The sequence below is a fragment of the Kwoniella botswanensis genome, chromosome 1, assembly GCF_036426115.1.
Source record: "Kwoniella botswanensis chromosome 1, complete sequence".
NCBI classification, from domain to species: Eukaryota; Fungi; Basidiomycota; class Tremellomycetes; order Tremellales; family Cryptococcaceae; genus Kwoniella; species Kwoniella botswanensis.
In genome coordinates, this window is record NC_088599.1 from 4,195,723 (window position 1) to 4,215,539 (window position 19,817).

At 45.4% G+C, this 19,817-nt stretch overlaps 9 protein-coding genes across 9 annotated transcripts; 8 read left to right on the forward strand and 1 right to left on the reverse strand.

The window, feature by feature from the left end:
* Positions 1-162: 162 nt before the first annotated feature.
* On the forward strand, positions 163-5,927 carry L199_001593 (uncharacterized protein; the record flags this gene model as incomplete). Its single annotated transcript, XM_064887346.1, has 7 exons — positions 163-2,229; positions 2,283-3,200; positions 3,243-4,025; positions 4,116-4,584; positions 4,648-5,524; positions 5,633-5,707; positions 5,777-5,927. 7 exons carry the CDS (start codon positions 163-165, stop codon positions 5,925-5,927), a joined length of 5,340 nt encoding a protein of 1,779 aa, XP_064743418.1.
* A 940-nt stretch (positions 5,928-6,867) lies between these two features.
* L199_001594 (uncharacterized protein) lies at positions 6,868-7,404 on the forward strand (the record flags this gene model as incomplete). Its single annotated transcript, XM_064887347.1, has 3 exons — positions 6,868-6,952; positions 7,055-7,293; positions 7,375-7,404. The coding sequence occupies 3 exons, from the start codon at positions 6,868-6,870 to the stop codon at positions 7,402-7,404; spliced, it is 354 nt and encodes a 117-aa protein (XP_064743419.1).
* Positions 7,405-8,396: 992 nt separating this feature from the next.
* On the forward strand, positions 8,397-8,879 carry L199_001595 (uncharacterized protein; the record flags this gene model as incomplete). The annotated part of the gene is made up of 3 exons (XM_064887348.1): positions 8,397-8,481; positions 8,543-8,781; positions 8,847-8,879. 3 exons carry the CDS (start codon positions 8,397-8,399, stop codon positions 8,877-8,879), a joined length of 357 nt encoding a protein of 118 aa, XP_064743420.1.
* A 1,684-nt stretch (positions 8,880-10,563) lies between these two features.
* L199_001596 (uncharacterized protein) lies at positions 10,564-11,098 on the forward strand (the record flags this gene model as incomplete). Its single annotated transcript, XM_064887349.1, has 3 exons — positions 10,564-10,645; positions 10,728-10,969; positions 11,072-11,098. The coding sequence occupies 3 exons, from the start codon at positions 10,564-10,566 to the stop codon at positions 11,096-11,098; spliced, it is 351 nt and encodes a 116-aa protein (XP_064743421.1).
* A 716-nt stretch (positions 11,099-11,814) lies between these two features.
* Positions 11,815-12,329, forward strand: L199_001597 (uncharacterized protein; the record flags this gene model as incomplete). Its single annotated transcript, XM_064887350.1, has 3 exons — positions 11,815-11,896; positions 11,959-12,200; positions 12,303-12,329. 3 exons carry the CDS (start codon positions 11,815-11,817, stop codon positions 12,327-12,329), a joined length of 351 nt encoding a protein of 116 aa, XP_064743422.1.
* Positions 12,330-13,424: 1,095 nt separating this feature from the next.
* On the forward strand, positions 13,425-14,023 carry L199_001598 (uncharacterized protein; the record flags this gene model as incomplete). Its single annotated transcript, XM_064887351.1, has 3 exons — positions 13,425-13,497; positions 13,596-13,835; positions 13,971-14,023. 3 exons carry the CDS (start codon positions 13,425-13,427, stop codon positions 14,021-14,023), a joined length of 366 nt encoding a protein of 121 aa, XP_064743423.1.
* A 119-nt stretch (positions 14,024-14,142) lies between these two features.
* Positions 14,143-14,966, forward strand: L199_001599 (uncharacterized protein; the record flags this gene model as incomplete). The annotated part of the gene is made up of 2 exons (XM_064887352.1): positions 14,143-14,495; positions 14,561-14,966. 2 exons carry the CDS (start codon positions 14,143-14,145, stop codon positions 14,964-14,966), a joined length of 759 nt encoding a protein of 252 aa, XP_064743424.1.
* Positions 14,967-15,384: 418 nt separating this feature from the next.
* L199_001600 (uncharacterized protein) lies at positions 15,385-17,598 on the reverse strand (the record flags this gene model as incomplete). The annotated part of the gene is made up of 11 exons (XM_064887353.1): positions 15,385-16,037; positions 16,124-16,211; positions 16,272-16,358; positions 16,417-16,532; positions 16,643-16,725; positions 16,796-16,858; positions 16,919-17,197; positions 17,250-17,283; positions 17,352-17,362; positions 17,419-17,454; positions 17,510-17,598. 11 exons carry the CDS (start codon positions 17,596-17,598, stop codon positions 15,385-15,387), a joined length of 1,539 nt encoding a protein of 512 aa, XP_064743425.1.
* Positions 17,599-17,907: 309 nt separating this feature from the next.
* Positions 17,908-19,807, forward strand: L199_001601 (tRNA (5-methylaminomethyl-2-thiouridylate)-methyltransferase; the record flags this gene model as incomplete). The annotated part of the gene is made up of 8 exons (XM_064887354.1): positions 17,908-18,121; positions 18,200-18,261; positions 18,322-18,620; positions 18,681-18,861; positions 18,938-19,076; positions 19,158-19,350; positions 19,426-19,602; positions 19,669-19,807. The coding sequence occupies 8 exons, from the start codon at positions 17,908-17,910 to the stop codon at positions 19,805-19,807; spliced, it is 1,404 nt and encodes a 467-aa protein (XP_064743426.1).
* Between the last annotated feature and the right edge of the window lie 10 nt (positions 19,808-19,817).

Here is a 19,817-nt window from a genome sequence, read left to right on the forward strand (position 1 = left end):
AACAGTGAAGCAGAGGTAGAAGGAACACTGTGGTGATCAGAAAAAAGGGGAAGGATTGTCCTTGTTGGGGATACAGTGAACCTTTGCAACGCCTCAGCTCCGACCATCTCATCTTCATAACTGTATTCTGTATGTCAAGGCAAGCAAGGAGATCATCTCGTCATGCCTGTGAAACCCGTAACCACACCACCTTCCACCAGTACTCCTGGACCATCGACTCCCCCTAAACCTTCTCAATACAGGAGATCACCTTCGGTCACAGAAGCTATACAACAGTTCGAAAGCAAAGCGAACCCACCTCCAGGACCATCATCACCAGCCAACAGTGCCAGAAGACCTTCTGTACCGACTCCCACACGATCTGGTATACCTTCACGTATAGGCTCAACAACAGTAAAACCACCACCTGGTTCACCTCGGAGAGATAGCAGGACAACCCCGACCGCTGCAACACCTGGCGCAGGGTCATCTAGGATGACAGTTGTGAGATCTCCTGATCTGGGTAAAAGTGGTGGGATAGGGTTAGGTGTAGCTGGTGGTAGCAAAGCGGCAGAGAATAGGAGAGCGACGGATTCCAGGATAAAGCCTACTTCTTCCTCGATACCCAGACCCTCAGTAGCAATCACCAATGCAAAGTCTAGAACACCCTCATCGCCTCGTATACCGACCACCAAGCCGTTCCCCTCATCTTCACCTTCCTTCCCACGTTCAACCTCCGATACTTTTTATACATCCACGTCGTCCAGGGCTTCCTTCACTTCAAGAGCTTCCACTCCATCTTCAATCGCTGGACCATCTCGTCTGACAACACCTAAGAAGACTGCAGTAGCTATCTCAGTATCTCGATCTAGTCCTACACCATCACCCTCCCCTGACAAACGTCCACCACCCCTACGACGTAAATCATCTAAAGCTGATCTGACCAACCCCAGATCTAGATCTACCACTGGTGTCCGCAGACCTTCACACCGAGTATGCGATTCAGTCTCTTCAGCACAATCGTCCGCTACCAGCTCTTCCAAAGATCATCGTCCTGCAGAGTCGACAGTCTACTTCGGCGAATTTGGAGAAAGGGAACAACAGCCTACTGCTATAACGCTAGAGTTCGGATCATCGCCAATGGTCCGGAAAGGTTCGAGATCTAGTCAAGGGACATCAGTTGTCACCGTTTCCAGTCATGGATCACCACCTCAACAAGAACGTATCAGTATCAGTATACCAAAAAGAACTTCATCTAACCCTTCATCACCCAAGACTCCTCGTTCAGCAGGTCCTCACCCTATCTCACCTCGGACCACATCTCGAAAATTATCTAGCCCTACCAAGGACTTTCCCAATCCAAACAACAACCGTCGCGCATCGAAGAACCTGGGACCTTTGGGTCCTGCTTTGCAAATGGATGTGTCCCCCTTAGAAAGACCACCACATCGGCGAGGTAGTTCACAATCATCGGTCAGTAGACTGAGTGAAGCTGCTTCCACGATCAGAGAACCGATAGAAAGACCTACTTCTGCTGCCCCTGGCAGATCCAGGGGATTTCCCTCTACTCACTCTTCGCCCCGTCTGTCTCCTCCTGCGTCCCCTCGAGGATCAGTCTCTCCTTCGAAACTGGCAGCTAGAAGACTCTCCAATTCACCTCGAAAGTCACCCAACCTCACTATACAGACCCCTCCGCCACCACCTTTGCTCAACTCTCGTCTCTCGTCCATTTCTTCGTCCGCTCAACCTAGTCCACCTGTACCTGCAAAGTCGCCATTGAGAGGGTTAAGCAGGCAAAGTTCAGATCAGAACTTTGCTGGACGTAAACAGACTTCTCGTTCGGGTTCAGGTGAATCCAATATGGCTCAAGCAGGTACACCCACATCACTTCATACGAGACTGGAGAAGATGGCTGAGGTGGAAGAAGACGTCTCCAAAAGGTCGACGATGGTGGCGGAGTCAAGGAGCTCTCCTCAAGCTCAAATAGCTAGCTCATCCTCTCAGATCATAGCCACACCTGATGAAATTCGATTCACCAATTATACAGTCCCTTCAGTCTATTCCCAAGATTCTGCCCCTCCCACTGCTCATAGCTGGGCATGGAGTGAAGCAACTGCTAGGTCTAGTGTTGATGGGGTCGCAAGAAGAAGACAGAGTAGATTGGATTCGGTAGAATGGGGAAAACAGAAGGAACTACCGCCGTCGAGCCAAAGATCTAGCTTTGATGCCGGTCGTGAAGCTGGTCACAGGGTAAGTTGTGTCCTTCTAAAGTGCTCAAGGTGTCTTGGCTGATACCATTGCAGAGGTCGTCGTCACTACCTCGTTTAAGTATGATCAGCGACAAGGCCCTACCACATACCCCGACCGAAACACCATCTACAGCCACTACATTCGGCTCGCACGAGAATTCCATGCCTTCTTCACCTATAAGCAATGATCATAGGGAACCTGCCAAATCGCCTTCAATGCCAATCCTGCGAGAAGGCAAAATTGCTCATCACATTCATACTCCTGAAATACCATCGTCACCGGCTTTACTGTCTTCCCCTAATGTGCGTCATTCCGGCATGACCGAAACGACACTTCGACCCTTACTGCCCACCTCACCTTCGATCGTCATGTCGAAACGATCTCACTTGATCAGAGAGATAGCATCAAGTGAAAGGGCTTATGCGAAAGATCTCGCTTTAGTCAGAGATGCTTACATGTACAGGTTTCTTCGACCTGCTTCTCAATACTCTACCAACGGTGATTCCTCTATCAGTCCAAGTGATGTATCTCGAAGAAGCTCGGTGTACACTTACCAAACAGCCGAAACGAAGCGATCGAGTGGTCATGATTCTCCGAATTGGATCTTCCCTGCCAATGGATCCTCCACACCGCTCCCTAAGAGTCCCTCCGATGGATACAACCTTGGTTACTTCCCCAATTCAGCGGCTGGAAGTTCCAACTCGTCTTTCTCGATGACACCTCAACCTTCCCTCAAGAACCACAAGAGATCTTCCAGTAGTATGCCTTCAATGGCACCCCCCGTTGGCAAGCCTCTGTCTCCAGCTGACTTGAAGACAGTGTTTTCGAATTTGGACCAACTGGCTAGTGCGGCCGATGAATTGGCCACTGCTTTTGAACAAGCGATGGGAGACGAAGACACTGGACTGGCTGCAATGATGAGGGATGGTGAAACGGGCAACGACAGACTGGGACAAGCGTTCGTCTCGATGGTGAGTCCAATATATGATGTGATAGGAGCTGATCAAGCTTAGATTCCGCGTATACGACCTTTGTACAATTTCTATTGTGCGAGGCAATCACAAGCATCATTTCGCCTAATGGAACTTCAATCTGATCTCGCTCATAATGCTCATCTCAAAGAGTGTTGGTCATCGATCAAAGATCACACGCATGCTTGGAACCTCGACTCCATGCTCATCAAACCTGTCCAGCGGATTACCAAGTATCCTTTACTTTTCGATGATCTTCTCTCTTCGACCACACCCGTCCATCCTGATTATTTCGCTATAAGAACCGCAGCTCAGATGTCCAAAGCGATAGCGACGGAGATCGACGAGGCGAAGAGAAGGAAAGATGTTGTTTCCAACGCTATCAATCCCCATTCGAAGAAGATTACATCTACAAATGTTTCTCCTAAAGATAATAGACAACCTGCATCCAAGTTATTAGGATTGAAGAGATTCAAGAAAGACAAATCTGCACCAAATGCGTCCAATCCTAATGTTTCGTTGCCTTTGAGCAAGAGTACATCGAGTAACGAATTGTCTCTACCAGTCGTCATACCCGAGTCATCACTCAGTGCGTTGAAAGATCTAGTTGTGAAAGTAGAAGAGCTAGACCGATGTGTCAGGAGAGTGGGAAAAGAAGTTATACTTTGGACTGCGGCTGCTAAGGAGGTACTAGTAGCTGAAGATGGAGTGATGAAAACTTGGTTGAGAGTCGTGCAGCTCGAACCTTCCGATCCCACCGATAGAAGGATGTTGGAATTCAGGACGGTTATTGATACGATTATTTCAGAGGTATGGAAGGAACTGGTGAGTTACTTTACATACCCATTCCTCCCGTGATGACCAGGACCACTTCGCTTGACAGGATATCATGCTAACCTCTCAAAATACTGGTAGAACGACGAAATACGACAGCAAATCATGCCGATCTTTAGCAAATTACTCGAGTCTACCTCCAATCCTCGCAAGGTAATTCATAAACGAGATACCAAGTACCTTGACTACACCCGATATCATGCTCTCAGAGCATCCAAGAAGACTGTCGAACGAACTGTCATGCAATCTGCTGGTGAATTCGTTGCACTACATACTCAGCTTGTTGACGAATTGCCTGCATTTTTGGAAGGCTGCTTGAGAATACTGGATATCGCTCTAGTCGGATTTGCGAAAGCTCAAGCGAAATATTATCAAGGTGTCAAAGACCGATTGTCAGCTTTCGAGGAAGCTTGGGTCGTTTTACCGCTTAGTCCAAATATTGAGAGGTCACCTACCAATACCAAGACTTCAAGAGGTATCGTCAAGGCTTGGCACGATGGATGGGCACCATATGCTGAAGCGATGGATCATTTCCAATGCACCAGACCAGGTGAGTTGTACTTGCTGTTTTCCACTTCTCCATAATCAACTTATTGATATATCCGCAATGTAGCTCGAACCGCAGCTACAAGGATAGCCACGTTCAACGCGAAACCTGGTAGTCGACCTGTCTCAAGATCGAATAGTCCAATGCTTTCACCTGGACAGAGTCATGCTCTTCGACACTCTGCTTCGGTCACGTCGCCAACATCCCTTTCGGGAAGTAATAGACCCAGTAGTCCTGCACCAAACAAATCAGGAAGATTTAGATCGTCTTCGTTGCGAAGTCAGACTGGACCTTCACCACAGGTTATCACCGTTACTTCACCCACTCAATCAACCTCATCCATGTTCAGCTTGCTTCGACGATCGAATTCGAAGAACAATGTCACCAAATTGAGATCCAACTCGACTTCACAGAACCAAGATGGCAGCCTTAATCGACCGTCGATGCATGCTCGTAACGCTTCAGGTGGAGGGTTGAAACCATCCTCATCATCCATAATATCGGAAGCGTCAAGTAGACTATCATGGGGATTACCTAGGATCAACGCTGATCCCAGTCAACCGATATTTGATGGCTTGGGCTTGTCACCTACCAAACCTTCTTCTGCTACTCTGACTCGAAATAACTCTCACAGAGCTACTTCCGACCCGATCAGTCAGAACAACATATTTAGCGTAGACTTGAACTCTTCTCAGGTATCTTTATCATCCTCCGTCATCAATGTCAATAATGATTCGCCATCGAATACAATATCTTCAAGAACGGCCTCGGGTTCAGGAGTAGGACTAGGACTGGGCGATGTGTCCACCTTAAGAGAAAAAGACAAACACCCCTTCTCGGTCATCCCAGCTACAACACCAAGACAAAGAACGGATGAAGTTGATGCAGCAGAAGGATGGAGGAATGAACAGGTCATTTATCAATGTGCATGTGTGGCTGATTTGTGAGTTGACTATTATTGGAGGTATCCCAGGGCAACTCCTATCAATTTCTCCACAGTGCCCTGTCGATGATCACGGCGTCTAGCTGACCTCCTACATCTTCTATTCAGTGATTCTGTCGAATTGGGTGACAGGCGATATAGGGGGTTAAATTTTTTGCCAATGATATCGGGTGATCTGATAGAGTAAGTTTCCATCCTAAGATATCGCATCACATATTGTTCATGACTAATGCATGACCCCAAAATCTATAGTGTCTTCCACGAAGTAGGCCGTATCGACGAACTTCCCTCTTTCCCTTATCCCGAAGTCGGTGTGGATAACGACGGTGTACTTGTAGCTAGAAGCGAGAATGGGAATATAGGTTTGGTCATCTGCAGTTTCTTGGAACCATTGAGGGATTAGAGCTGAACAAGTGAAAGTTAGAGCTCGATCAGATACAAGGGACTATTTCTTTTCTTTCTTCCCTATTTGGCGAAACAGCATTCGTAATTGATAGATATTCTCTCAGTTGTAAGTAACAAAGTAGAACCCTTCATTGTAATTGTACGATGCTGTATGTAACTGATGGTCAGACACATTCGTATGCATGAGCACATGGAGTTACTGACCCATTCATCGTACGTTCTCATTTTGAGCCTATACGAAACATGAGACATAGCACATACCTAGTTGTGCCTTCACATTCCAAGAGATGGTGATGCAGTGTCGGCCATACGACGTGAATTACATCATACTGCTTGGATTGTAATTCACTGGTCATGCACCGGATGGCCGAGTGGGAAAGTCACCAGAATCATTAGACCAACATCAACATCCACATCAGCATCGGTCGGTCGGATCATTGCTCATTCATTTCGAAAGCAGTGTGATCTATTGATCTAATCGAGATCCAAAACACACTTAATCTTAGATCAGGGTATAGCTAAAGAGATAGTGATACAGATATGTTCACACGTCAATTTTCCGATATTCAATACACCATGTTCCGCCTTGTCTTAACGAACCGCAAGAGCATTCCAAGACACCTTTCCAACTAATTTGGTATCATTGACGAGTTGGTGAAAGCGAAAATCCCTTTGATACCAAGTCCAGGTTGAGTGCGTGCATCGCATGACATCGTCGACTCGTCATTAGTGCGGATCATCACTCGGTTGACCGGGCTGCATACTTCCATGCTGTTCCCATCAAGCATGTGTAGCTGTCTTGAAAGTGGCGACTTGAACGTTACAGTATCCATCCCATAAGATATAAAAACGGGTAGAAATTGCGACTTTCTTCAACTCAATTCTCAACAAACAAGTCACAAATCTTATTCACTTTCATACCCCAAAACAAACACAAGATGAGATTCAACACTTCAGCTCTCTTCGCCGTTCTCGGTCTCGCCGCCTATGTCAAAGCTGACTCTTACGCCAACTTCTTCTCTGGTGAGTTTGCCTTTGGTTTGACTTCAACCCCGATGCCATCTCTTCGTCTCTGACCATTGAGCTGATTGCGATTTGGGAAATGACCTATGATGTAACTCGTAGACACCGAATGTAACGTTGATGGTTCGATCGGATTTGACATGCACAACGATGGTTGCTTCGTCCAAGCTGGTCGAAAATCAGTTTACATCCCCAACACAGGATTAATCAACGATCAATTCTGTCTCGTCTCCACCCACGCTGATGGAAGTTGCTCATGTCAATCTCAAGCTTACGACTTCACCGCTACTGGATTCTGTCACGAGTTGGACCCTACCGTCAAATCTTACCGATTCATCCACGTAAGCTGCCGTTTCCTCATTCGTCATGTATGATAAATGATGTTTTGCTAATACATGGTTGATCGTTATTTACATGATTAGGAATCTTGTGGGAGTGATAACTGTCCTTAAACCTACTTTTGGGGTAGTTTGAAGAACAACAACTTCGGATTTGAAAAAAATTCAGATTGTCGCGTTGTTGTATCTTAACTTTGTAGCGATATCTTAGGAGGTTATTGGAAACTGTATACATGCATATGGAGCAATATATCGGTGTCATCTGATCATTTGATGGATGATGCATGCAAGCATCGATTATCCTCATTACAGAATTATTGGTCCATTAATCGATTGATTGACAACTCTGCTGGTAGATGGCATTTACAGATAGATCGTGCAGAAGACAACAACACGGTATCAACGAGTGACCTCAACTGGATAGGATGAGACCCTGACCATCTTTGATACATACCAAGGGGTCCTACATTTTGGTCAAGACGAATTACTCGCTTTCTGTCATGTGCGGTGTACGGTCCTATTGGTTCTGCAGCCGATGTCATTTGTTGATTGTCTTATCGGGCAGCTTGATGGACTACGTGTTCAATTGATATAAACTTGTGACCTCGAGTATGGGTTATTGCGGAGTTAATACTTGTTGATGCACTGGAACAGCCTTTCGATCACTTTGTTTTAAGTCGGATTCCCGGTGCAGCATAAGTTGTAGACGTCATATATTACATTGATATACATTACGCTATGAGTGACTACCAGGATCTCAACCCGAAATGCTATGTCTCTAGCAGCAAACATGCATTCGCACCGTGTACATCAATGCGGTCAATACATGCGGTAACGAATCCCCATTCACCTCCCCGCTTAGTCGAGATACAACGTACTAGCCGGGACAGCACATTGCGTCGCCTTCATGCTGTCCTCCAACGTCCGATCAGATCAGCCATCAGCGAGGACCGATCTGTGACATCATGGACAGAAAAACTCCATGGCCGAGCAACATTCTGTGCATATATAGCAGTCATTCTTGAGGCATCCAGCTGTCGGACACTCACACAACACCAACCAACTCTGCACTTGACAACCGGAAACACTCCCCAATAATTAGCAAAATGCAATTTAAAACTTATACCCTCCTCGCTCTGGCTTCCCTCACCTCTCTGGTCTCCGCCGATTACTTCGCCAATTTCTTTACCGGTAAGTGGAATCCTTTACGAATATTCACTCAGTATCGGCTGAATGTCGCATATCTCTTCAGACGAGAATTGTAATGAAGACGGCTCTATCGGTTTTGACATGACCAACCCCGGATGCTTCGCTTGGGCAGGAGCCAAATCAGTCTATATCCCTAGGACCAGCTTCCCAAACGAGCAATTTTGCCTGGTCATGACTCACGACGACGATCATTGTAGTTGTCAAGATCAGGCTTACGACTTTACCTCCACTGGATTCTGTGCAAAGCTGGATGGTACTGTCAAGTCATACAGATTCATCTTCGTGGGTATCGTCTTAGTATCCCTCTAAGAGAGGACCATTGTGCTGATATCGATTGATGACTGTAGGGATCCTGTGGTTCCGACACTTGGCAGAAGTAAGATGTCTCTACTTTCTACGAAGAGGTGTCTGGCATCCAAGTCAGCACGGGAATATAGTGTATGGAACTTGTATTTCACCTTTCGTTAATATTGTGATGGCAGGATGTATTCACCTAAATGTGCTGCATGCCATGTGACCCTCTGCAGTGATACATTGACCCTCGTGAACAGGCATACCCTTGTCAAAGTGGAAGTGATGCGACCGTGATGTTCTGATCATGCGTCTATCGATCGACGTAAAGGTCTCTTAGTTAGATACTTTCTGACACCTGATTGGGATACTGCAGATCGTGGTGGGATCTGCTGCAAGTTGTGTATCATCAGTTAATCGATGATGACAGGTGATTGTATGACCTAGTCCCAACGACGAGTGTGATATGTCACTTCAAGCATTTAAGTACTCAAACCACCACTGCTTATTAATCTCATTCAGTATTGCTAATACATTGTCTCGTTAAGAGTGATCCATAGCCTTCCAAAGTACTTGACTCAACTTACATATTCAATTCAACACAATGAAACACAAAGCTTTGACGGTTCTCATTTTTGCCACCCTCTCCTCGTGCTTGTCGGCGGACTATCATGCCAAATTCTTCAGCGGGTGAGTGGACAAAGTTCGCTGATGTCACATTCCACTAGGAAGCCGAACTGAACTTCTTGGATATACGGTAAGTAGACACCGAATGCAACGAAGATGGTTCTATCGGCTTTGACATGACCAATCCCGGATGTTTTGCCCAAGCAGGAAGACATCTAGTCTATATTCCCAATAGTGGATTTTTAGGTGATCAGTTTTGCCTGGTGATGGATGACTCATGGAGATGACCATTGCGGATGTCAAGACAAAGGGTATGATTTCAGTTCAACCGGGTTTTGCGCTCTACTAGATGGTGAAGTCCAATCCTACAGATTTATTGGTGTGAGAATATGCCTTATCTCCATCAATTCATGTGATTTCCTACTAACCCTGATTCATGATGTACTTCGTTAGGGCTCTTGTGGTGTCAACACCTGCTAGACACCCCCATCATACTGCAACTCTGTAGTCGGCTTCTGCCACATTCCCCAGGCTTACTAGCTTCCCTATGCCCTACTATGCCATGATATGCTACTTCACGTATTCATATCACAATTGATCTTCGGATTGTACGCATGCGAGTTAGACTAGTGACGCATCTATCGCCTTTTGACCATGCTAGTCCTCGGGGTCAGGATCAAAAACGTTGTCTAGACATGTATATGCGTGTGCATGATTCGGGTTGTTGATACGTCATATCAATCAACGTAAGTGTAAGAAAGCGTTAGTGGCACCGCATTCGTTCCTATCTAAATAAGCGAAAATCAAGGAGAGACAGACCGTTGGACTAGGATCAAACTAAGAAACTCTTAGTCGTGGATAGCGTATCCACTAACGATAAGATTGGGCTTCATAAACGATTGAGATAGCCGCCAAGAGCGTCCGTCAAACGTGATGCAAGCGTTTAGTCCGATATCAAGCATCGATTTTCTCGGTGATCCGGGAGATGGTGAATCGCCAAGCCAGTCATCGGGGCATATAAGAGAATGTCGGTTGAGGAATGGATTAAGGTGACTTTCTTTCTCAATACAATTTGTTACACACTCTCTGATTCAAGGTCAGCTTATACTGCACGACTGCTCCACCGACGCACTTAATGGAACAACAATGAAATTGATTTTCGCCGCTATTTTCGCTTTCGGTCTCATTGGTACCACCATGGCCGATAACTTCGCCAACTTCTTCAGTGGTGAGTATTCATAACATAACACTTACGGGTACAATTGATCCATTGTCGTGCATCTCCACTCACGTCCCGTGGTACCTCGCAGACGAAAATTGCAACGAAGACGGATCCATCGGCTTCGACATCAACAATCCTGGATGCTTTGCTCAATCAGGTAGACACTCTGTCTACATCCCCAACAATGGGAACCCATTCAGTTACCACCATTGTCTTGTTCAGACCTATCACAGTGGGGAATGCAATTGTCAAAACGCTGGATATGACTTCGGCGCTTCGGGATATTGTCATAAATTAGATGGTAAAGCGAAATCTTATCGATTTATCAGTGTGAGTACACGACTCCCTCACCCATGTAGAGTCGTGAGATTATATGCCCAAACACCATGTACAGCGCATTTATGGCTGACCAACGTTCTATTGATATTTCAGGGATTTTGCGATGAGAATAACTGTTAGACCGCTTTCTTGGATTCTTCTGAGAGACGGGTTACGGGAGGTATGCATCTCCTAGTGCCTCTGTAGACATGATTTTTGTATTCTTTTGGCTGTCACATTTTTGAGACCTTCTTCTCAGACCCATGTATCATGTACAATCTGTTACTTACAGGAGTGGACCGATGCCAGACCATGTCGGGGACGGTGTAATCTCGATCTGGCGACCTGTAGTGGCTGACATGCAGCAAAAAGCCTATCGCTCACTATGCTTACATAAGCAGGATGACCTCACCAGTGATAAAGTATACGCGATGGAACAGCCCAGAGAGTATAAGAACATCTGCGGAAAAGATGCACATCTCTCAGCATGCCTGACGGAAAACGCATGCTCCAATGAAAAGAAGTGGACTTTAATGGATCGGGACGTATGACGCATGTTTTTGGTGACGATCATAAATGGTAATCTTCTCCACTTCGTAGCTAAACACAGAAAGAGTTACAGTGAGGATGCAGATCAATCGTTCGCTCAGACAGGTGACCATGCGTTCTAATTGTATGCCCTTGAAGCCGGATGGTCGACATGTCTCTCATTTCCCTACCTGTCTTTTTGTATGAAAGACATGTATACGATTGACAATAATTATCTTTCGGGTCAAAAAAAAAAAGTAAATTTTGATCTTTGGTCTCTTCCCATCCTTTCTTTCATTCGACTATACATACAAACCAAGCCCTTCAGAATGCGATTTATTCTCTCCATGATAACCTTCCTCTGCTTTGCCACCAAAGTGTCAGCGGACAACTTTGCAAACTTCTTCGTAGGTGAGTATCTCGACATGCTTGTGTGGTGTATGTCAGAGCTTTGTTGATGACCTGTATCTCAGATGAGAATTGTAATGAAGACGGCTCAATCGGATTCGAGCTGAGCAATCCCGGTTGTTTCGCTCAGTCTGGTCGGCACTCAGTCTACATCCCCAATAACGGTATCCCTTGGACAGCCTACTACTGTCTTGTGATCACCAACGACAGTGACGAGTGCAATTGTCAAACTGAAGGGTTTGAGTTTCAAGCGGATGGATTCTGCCATGTCCTTTCTGGAGATGCTAAGTCCTATCGATTCATCAGCGTGAGTACTTGACGCTCACTACTAACGAACTATCCTACTGTCGCCACCCTCTACCAGCATGATGAGAGCTGACTACTGGTGTATTGCTCGTTCTCAATACAGGGCGGTTGCGATGAGAACAACTGCTAAATGAGGGGAGCTGTATGACTGCGACTCGATCGGCCTACTGTCTTGATCTCTGTTATTTAGCTTCCACAATATTGTTCACAGACTATGTCGTTGGGGCTCATACTGTATATGCATGATTTTAAACATCTTTTTAGTAGCGATTAAGGCCATGATTGCATCAGTATCACATCGTACTAGCACGATACATACCGGCAAAACGTCTGGAGAAAAAGAACAGATCTGCAATCGTTGAGTATAACGAGAAAAAATAGACGATGTCAGTGCCTGTTTGAGTAATGATATTATGGGTGATCGAAGTCAACTTCCTTCTTCTCTCGATCGAGCTGAAAGATCAGCTGGAAAAGAGTCACCGAGTTATTTTTAGCAATTCAAAAAGCTATAAGAAGTTGTTGCAGCTGTAGTATGGGCTCATAATCCCTCAAATTATGCCGATACCTGAATTCGTAGGTTCATCTTCGACACACCGCTCAAACATCCCATAACGCGCAATATGAGATGGATTTTTACAATCAATACCAATGCTGTTATAGGAGGCTTGCGCTCCGAATAAATGTGTTTAACATTCCCTCGAAATATGCCACACGGTTTGAGTGTGTTGGCGGCTCAGTATTGTACACCTGCAGGATGTATACTGGTGCATGTCTCCCTCAGCCTTTGTACATCCTGATCCATCTGCAAATCATATGATCAAGTATTGACCGTCAGTCAGCAGAGGTCTTACTCTCATCAAGAAGATCGCCCCAATATTAAGAGAAGTCTAACACAAGAGTTGGTCGAGGCATAGACAACGTATCCTCCGCTCAGTACGCCGGTGTATCCTTTGGACTAGTAACCCAGTGCGTGGTTAGTAGCGATATCATCACAGCATCGTCATCTGATCGAGCACAAAACATCCATCAACGACGCAGGGAACGTTGTCACCGCGCAGTAATCGAGATGCCTCGAATTTCATAAGTCGGGTGAACGGCATGACATCACATGCTGAGAACATAAGACATATGCATATATAAGCTTGGTGTGCATTCGTAATGACTTACCATCTTTTCATAACAACTCACCTACTACCCACCAAGAAACAATCACAAGTCGAACCTCATGAAGTTCATCATCGCTACTATCGCTTTGCTTGGTCTTGTTTCAGCCGACAAGTACGCCAACTTCTTCACAGGTAAGCTTCACTCTGTTTACAATCATCAGTTCCCTGATCACATGGGGATTCGCAATTCGGATCTCATGGCTGAGCTTCTGAAAAAATTCTTGCTGCAGACGAAAATTGCAATGAAGACGGATCCATTGGGTTCAACATGGACAATCCCGGATGTTTCGCTTGGGCAGGTGCCAAATCAGTCTACATCCCCAACAACCCTATCGACTGGAACCAATACTATTGTCTTGTGCAAACATACGATAGCAAAGAATGTAACTGTCAAAACGACGGATACGAATTCCAAGCTACTGGATTCTGTCATGAGCTTGATGGAAAAGCTCAAAGCTACAGATTTGTCGGTGCGAGTCATCGAACACGAAAACCCCGCTGTGTTTCCCGACAGCATTTTATCCCACTTCTTTTCCATCTCGGTGAATACCCGACAAAGTACCACACCTTTCAAGAGGTCTGACGCAGCTGGGATCAGATTCAAGGGAGTGGAAGGATGCCCACCGGTAAGGGTACAACATTCCTTGCGGAAACTTGACTTAAGTTCGAATCATGTAAAATACTTTCTTGGACTTGATCAACGACTACAATACATTATCCTTATCTTTTTGCCCCTTCACACTGCCCGACCAGAACTATTCCATAATTTACTGTACGATGCCTACTTTACCTGATGGTACACTCCTGGCCACATCAGGACACCTCCGATTAGCTTCAATCGTCAATGATCCCGACTGGTGTCAAGCGGATTTGGAGCTCACATGTCCCAATCAGAGCTGTAAGCAGAAATCGCTTATCAGCATGATTGGCAATAGGTACGAGGGCAGAATGGGAGATTTGATGATTCGTAATACCTCTGGAGCAATTCTTACTTGTCCCTACTCTAACTGTGCGATGCAAGTGGGCGTTGTGAATCCACTGTTCAATCCTACCGTCTATGCTTCAATGATTACCGACAGCGTAAATTCAAGTGAAATCAAAGAGTTTGATATCTCCGAGTCAGCCACTAGGTAAGCTCACGTCTTATTGTACCATTTGCCCATTAAAGTGTATCGATACTCATTCTTAGATTCAGGATAAGCAAAGACTCTGCTCGGGCGTTCTATAATGCTCATCGACGATATACTGGTCCAAAGATCCTACCTGATATAGTCTTCTTCGGTCATACCAGAATGAATAACAAGTATACCAACACTAAAAGCATCGAAACGATCAAGCCACACTTCAAAATTACCCAGTACCCTCTATCACAAAGTACAGCCATGTCACCTCAGTACGAACAATACAGCACGTTACAGCCTGACGGCGAACCTGTTGAAATCGATGTTGTTCCGACGTTTTTGGGGTATGAAGATACATCGGCTCACGATCGTTATGATGGTGTGTATACTTATGAAGTCGCAGAGGGAGGAGAACAATCCTCTTCCACATTGCTGGATATAGACACGTATGGCATACCCACGAAGTTTACTTATAATTGATATTGGTGTTCTTGATCATCAACATCTCGGGGAACAGTCAAGATAATGGATCGACAAAAGAGGTACATTCTAGATATCACTGTGATGTAGAAGTGTGTGCGCTTCAAATCAAATCATTCACCATGTATTACGTTTTGACATATACGCGATGTATTGCAAGAAACACGATTACAAGGAAGACAATGTTTAGGTATCCCGCGTTCCAGAATGTGAATATAGACTGTAATCTCCCACTCGTAACGCATCATTCCAAGATCCACCTTCTCTTCCAATCACCTTCACACGAAGACCATTCAACCGATTCGACAAGCGACTGCACATGCTCGAGATCAATATTCCCACATGTCATACTGAATGTATTCCCTTCCGCCACCTCTCTCATCTCCAACTCTCGTTGCGATCTGGATCTAAGCCATCATCATATGGCTCTCTTGCAAGAAGGGCAGAGCCACACGATATCACGAGGCGCAGGGTCAAACTCCATCCCCCAAATATCGGTCCACTCTTTGATCATCTGTTCAATGACCTCTACCTGTGCTGGATCAACTTTGATATCTCCTCGTTCTCTAATCTTCCTATTGTGTAAGATTATCTGCCTGGCTCGCATGATATATCTCGCATTCCCTACTATACCAGTATCGAGCGTTCCTCTCACAGCCGGAAACTCAGCTATCCTGAATATCATTTCTGGTAAATGCTGATCTGCAAGTTTGTTTTTCTCCAACTCTTCTGGACTGATTTCTGGGACCAGACCTTGAGGATCTTCTATTTTCCCATTGATAGTCCCGTTCGATGTTCCTTTTGAAGGAGTACGATGTTTCTCCTTTTCAATCTTCACCTTCACTTTCTCCGTCTTGATCCCGTAGCTGTCTTTTATGGATGCCCAATCGAGCTCAGTAGGATCCTGGTCGAACGGTATCTTCTCGGCAGGAGTGGTTAAGCCATAATCTTGAAGCAGAGACATCAGTTGTACACCTGATGTGATGACGTCCTCGATCAACGAAGGAGTTGCATCTCGTCGATGTATATTCTTCCAGTCCAGACAACCGAGATGGAACCATTTGAGACAGTCTGGAGGAGTGTGAGCATCCCAACAGTTATTAGCTAAACCACCACAATCCAAGGAATGAAAGGTCAGAATGCATGTTGAGGCTTACTTTCATGAGCACATAATGCCATGGGTTCTTCTCTATCCAATAATGGTCGATATGGATCGCCGCAGTAACACGTCGACTCCCTCAGTGGCTATACAAGCGCACATCAGTATCCCTCCTCGTGTTCAACGATAGATGTGCAAACACTCACAAAGAGATGCTTCGATGGCCCAGCCTCCGACACCCGACCTTTCTTCGATTTTGATTCCCCGTGTCCGGCACCTCGTCTCGATGAGAGCTGATTACCGTCAATTTATCAGTACATTATAGCAATGAAGATCTCGTCCAGAACATACCGCTGCAGTTTCCTCGGCGGTAGGTGTCCTAGCTTCACTTCGGACAAATATACTATTACGGCTGAAGGGAGCTTGCATGGGATTGCGTTCGTCTAATTCGATTACCGAGGCAGAACCTGCTCAAGCATCAAAAGAAGAGGTGTCAGAACCAAGAGACAGTGTAAACAGGGTAACTACTTAGTCTGACCCCGTGCATTGTTGAGTCTGGAGGTATATCGATACGTACTTTCAACGGCTCCCACAGGTTGTAATCCATCGCATTCGGGTCCAAGCATGAATATTTCTTTTGGACCAGCTTTGCTTCGAGGTCTATGATACACCTCATCAGAGACACATCTTTTTCGGAATGTGAGTTGATGGATTGTCATGATGAACTCACAATCCAGTTCGCACCGCTTGATCTTTACATTCCGCCAATGTCCTACACATCCATCGTATCCTCCTATAGAGCCGTTGAGTTGGATTGTGCAAACATAACAGAAGCAGGAAAACCCATACTTACATCCAGACATAACTGGTATCCTTCGCTCTAATCTCAATGATTTTACCTATCCAATAACCAGCTTCCCAGTGATGATCACCTTCAGTCTCGTCCATGTGAATTTTAGCCAATGGCAGGGGTGCGGACTCTTTATCCTTTTCCGAAATAGACGCTGGGCTATGACTGGTGAGCAATGAGCTTCGCGGTTTCTTGCTGAGCGGACCAAGCGAATGCGAAGAGTCACTATAGGGGTTACGAGCGTCTGTTTTGGCTAAGAGATCTTCGTGTGCGAGCCATACGCTTTGAGGCTATCAGCGTTGCATGGAATGCGTCATTACAAAGGAGAGCTTACTATTGACCGATAGAGTATGAGTTATTGGGTGGAACTATCGTGTATGCCCTTCCGACATCAATTCTCCTCTACAATTATAATCATGTTGTGTTCGATACTTACGAAGGAATGATCTAGACAACCAAATCAGCTCGATTTCACTTCGCTGGAGAAGTTAGACATCACTCACTTGAAGCGCTTTAGACCTTTGAATGCTTCTTCAGAGCTGTACCAAGAGAGTTAGCAGAGGCTCACGATGACCTCATCAACGATGAACTCACGGGGGGGACCAGGAAGTCAGTGATAATTCCACTTGTTCCACGTCTTTCTCCTCTTTCACCGATTCGGCCTTTCGTTTCTTCGACGACATTTCGTTCAAGCAATAGAAAAGCACAGTAGGTCACTCTTCAGGTTTCCTGGTCTGTGAGTAATATGCATATGGCGATGAAGAGGAAAGAGGGAGAGAAGAAGAGGGAGTATGTTGTCATGTTGTCATGTTGGTTGTGCGACGCGTTCATTCCTTTTATCGCTCTCGAAAAGTGGAGGATCGCTCTCGAACTTCTTTATTTTGAATTTCTCTCTTTCTCAAGGCTACAGCACGATCGTAACTCCAAAGCATATCCGGCTTGGTCGCGCGGCAGGCGACAACAGAGGAGACAGACCAAGAGATCGAGCAGGAATGGCTCTTGTGGGCGTAAGAACCATTCTACCAGGCTTGGGCCCTTCTGCAGGCCCATCGAGAATTGCAGCTCGATATGTACCTCGCAAAAGTATTAGAACTCCTGTATATGGATATGCGAGCAGAAGAAGTATAGCTACTACTGTCTCGCAGAGAGATGTTGATAGGTTGATACCAAGTCTGGAGGATCTCGGGCTGCAAGCAGGTGATGATGGTGCGTAGATTCATTTCGATTCCTGATCACATTGTTACCATGGGTTTATTATACGCTAATGTCATCCTTCTTACATAGTCACAGTAGCAGTCTCAGGCGGTGTCGATTCAGCTACGACACTGAGGATGTTATGTGAACTGGTGAGCAGAGTGTACGGCATATTTCCGTCCTTCTATGCTGATCGACGTTGTTTCGATCAGCCCCTCAACCTCGATGTGATATTCATGCGCAATTGGGATCCTCTCCTATCAGAATCCCCTTCCAGTAGGGCCGATGATCCATCTTACTCCTTATCTTATCAATCGAGCAATACAAAATCAGGTTGTCAATGGGAAAAAGACTGGAACGATGTGATATCTTTGACACGATCGATCGGAATATCGCAGGATAAAGTGAGATTAGTGGATCTAAGTAAAGAATATTGGAGTAGGGTGTTTGAGCCATCTATTAATGTCTGGGAAGGAGGTGGCACACCGAATCCCGACGTGGATTGTAATAGGTACGTGGTCTCAACTGAAAGGACGATATGATGACTTACCTACTCATATCCTGATTGTAGAGAAATCAAATTCGGTGCTTTGATGGAACATCTTCCAAAGCGTTCGCGACATTTCTTAGCCACAGGTCATTATGGTCATGTCGATCATACATCCGAACAATCCAGACTGATGAGAGCAAAAGATCATACGAAAGATCAAACCTATTATCTATCACAGATGACCGAATCGCAACTGAACAGAGTGAGCAATTATACAATGGGTCTTCATAATTCTCAAACTTGTTTTGCTGATGATAATTTTGGTTGAACTTGAACAGGCAATCTTACCCCTTGGCAAATTAACTAAATCGACTGTTCGACAATTAGCCAATTACTGGAATCTACCCAATGCGAATAAAGAGGAATCTATGGGTGTGTGCTTCATAGGTGAAAGAGGGAAATTCGGGGATTTCATTTGTGAATGACTTTCAGAACAGTCAATTCAGTACACTGTGAGATCGATGTGCTGATTTGATAGTCGATGATCTCACTCAACAGCCCAGTACACCTCACCACCAACTACTCAAGGTCACATCGTGTCATTGTCAGGTGAAGTTCTAGGTGAACACAAAGGATTATGGTACTACACCATCGGCCAACGAGCGAAAATTGCCAATCAACTTAAACCCTTGTTCGTTGCGAAGAAGGGAGTAGGTAAGGATAATAATGATATCCTCGTCGTTCCAGGAAAGTGAGTATTGATGATCAAGCCATATTCCTTTATCTATACAACAATGAGGCTGACCGGTGATCTTCATTCGTTTAGGGATCATCCTATGTTGAAATGTACGAGCTTGACGACCGATAAATTCCATTGGATCCATGGTTCATGTCCTACCGAAATGATAGGGAACGACGTTGAGAGGAAGATCAACGTTCAAGATCGATATAGGATAAGTCCTGTATTTGCAAAGATCAAGGAAACAAATGACGGCACTGGCGGGTGAGTCGTTACTTATGGCCTTGATTCGGGGTTCTGAGTCTGCTAACTCCTTTACATTATTCTTAGCGTCATCATAGACTTACCTGAGCCTCTATTGGGAGTATCACCCGGTCAAGTTGCTGCGATCTGGTATGGCGACTGGTGTCTTGGTAGTGGGGTGATACGGGATACCCAATGTTTAGGAGAGGAAAGCGTGTTTAAATAATACATCCAAG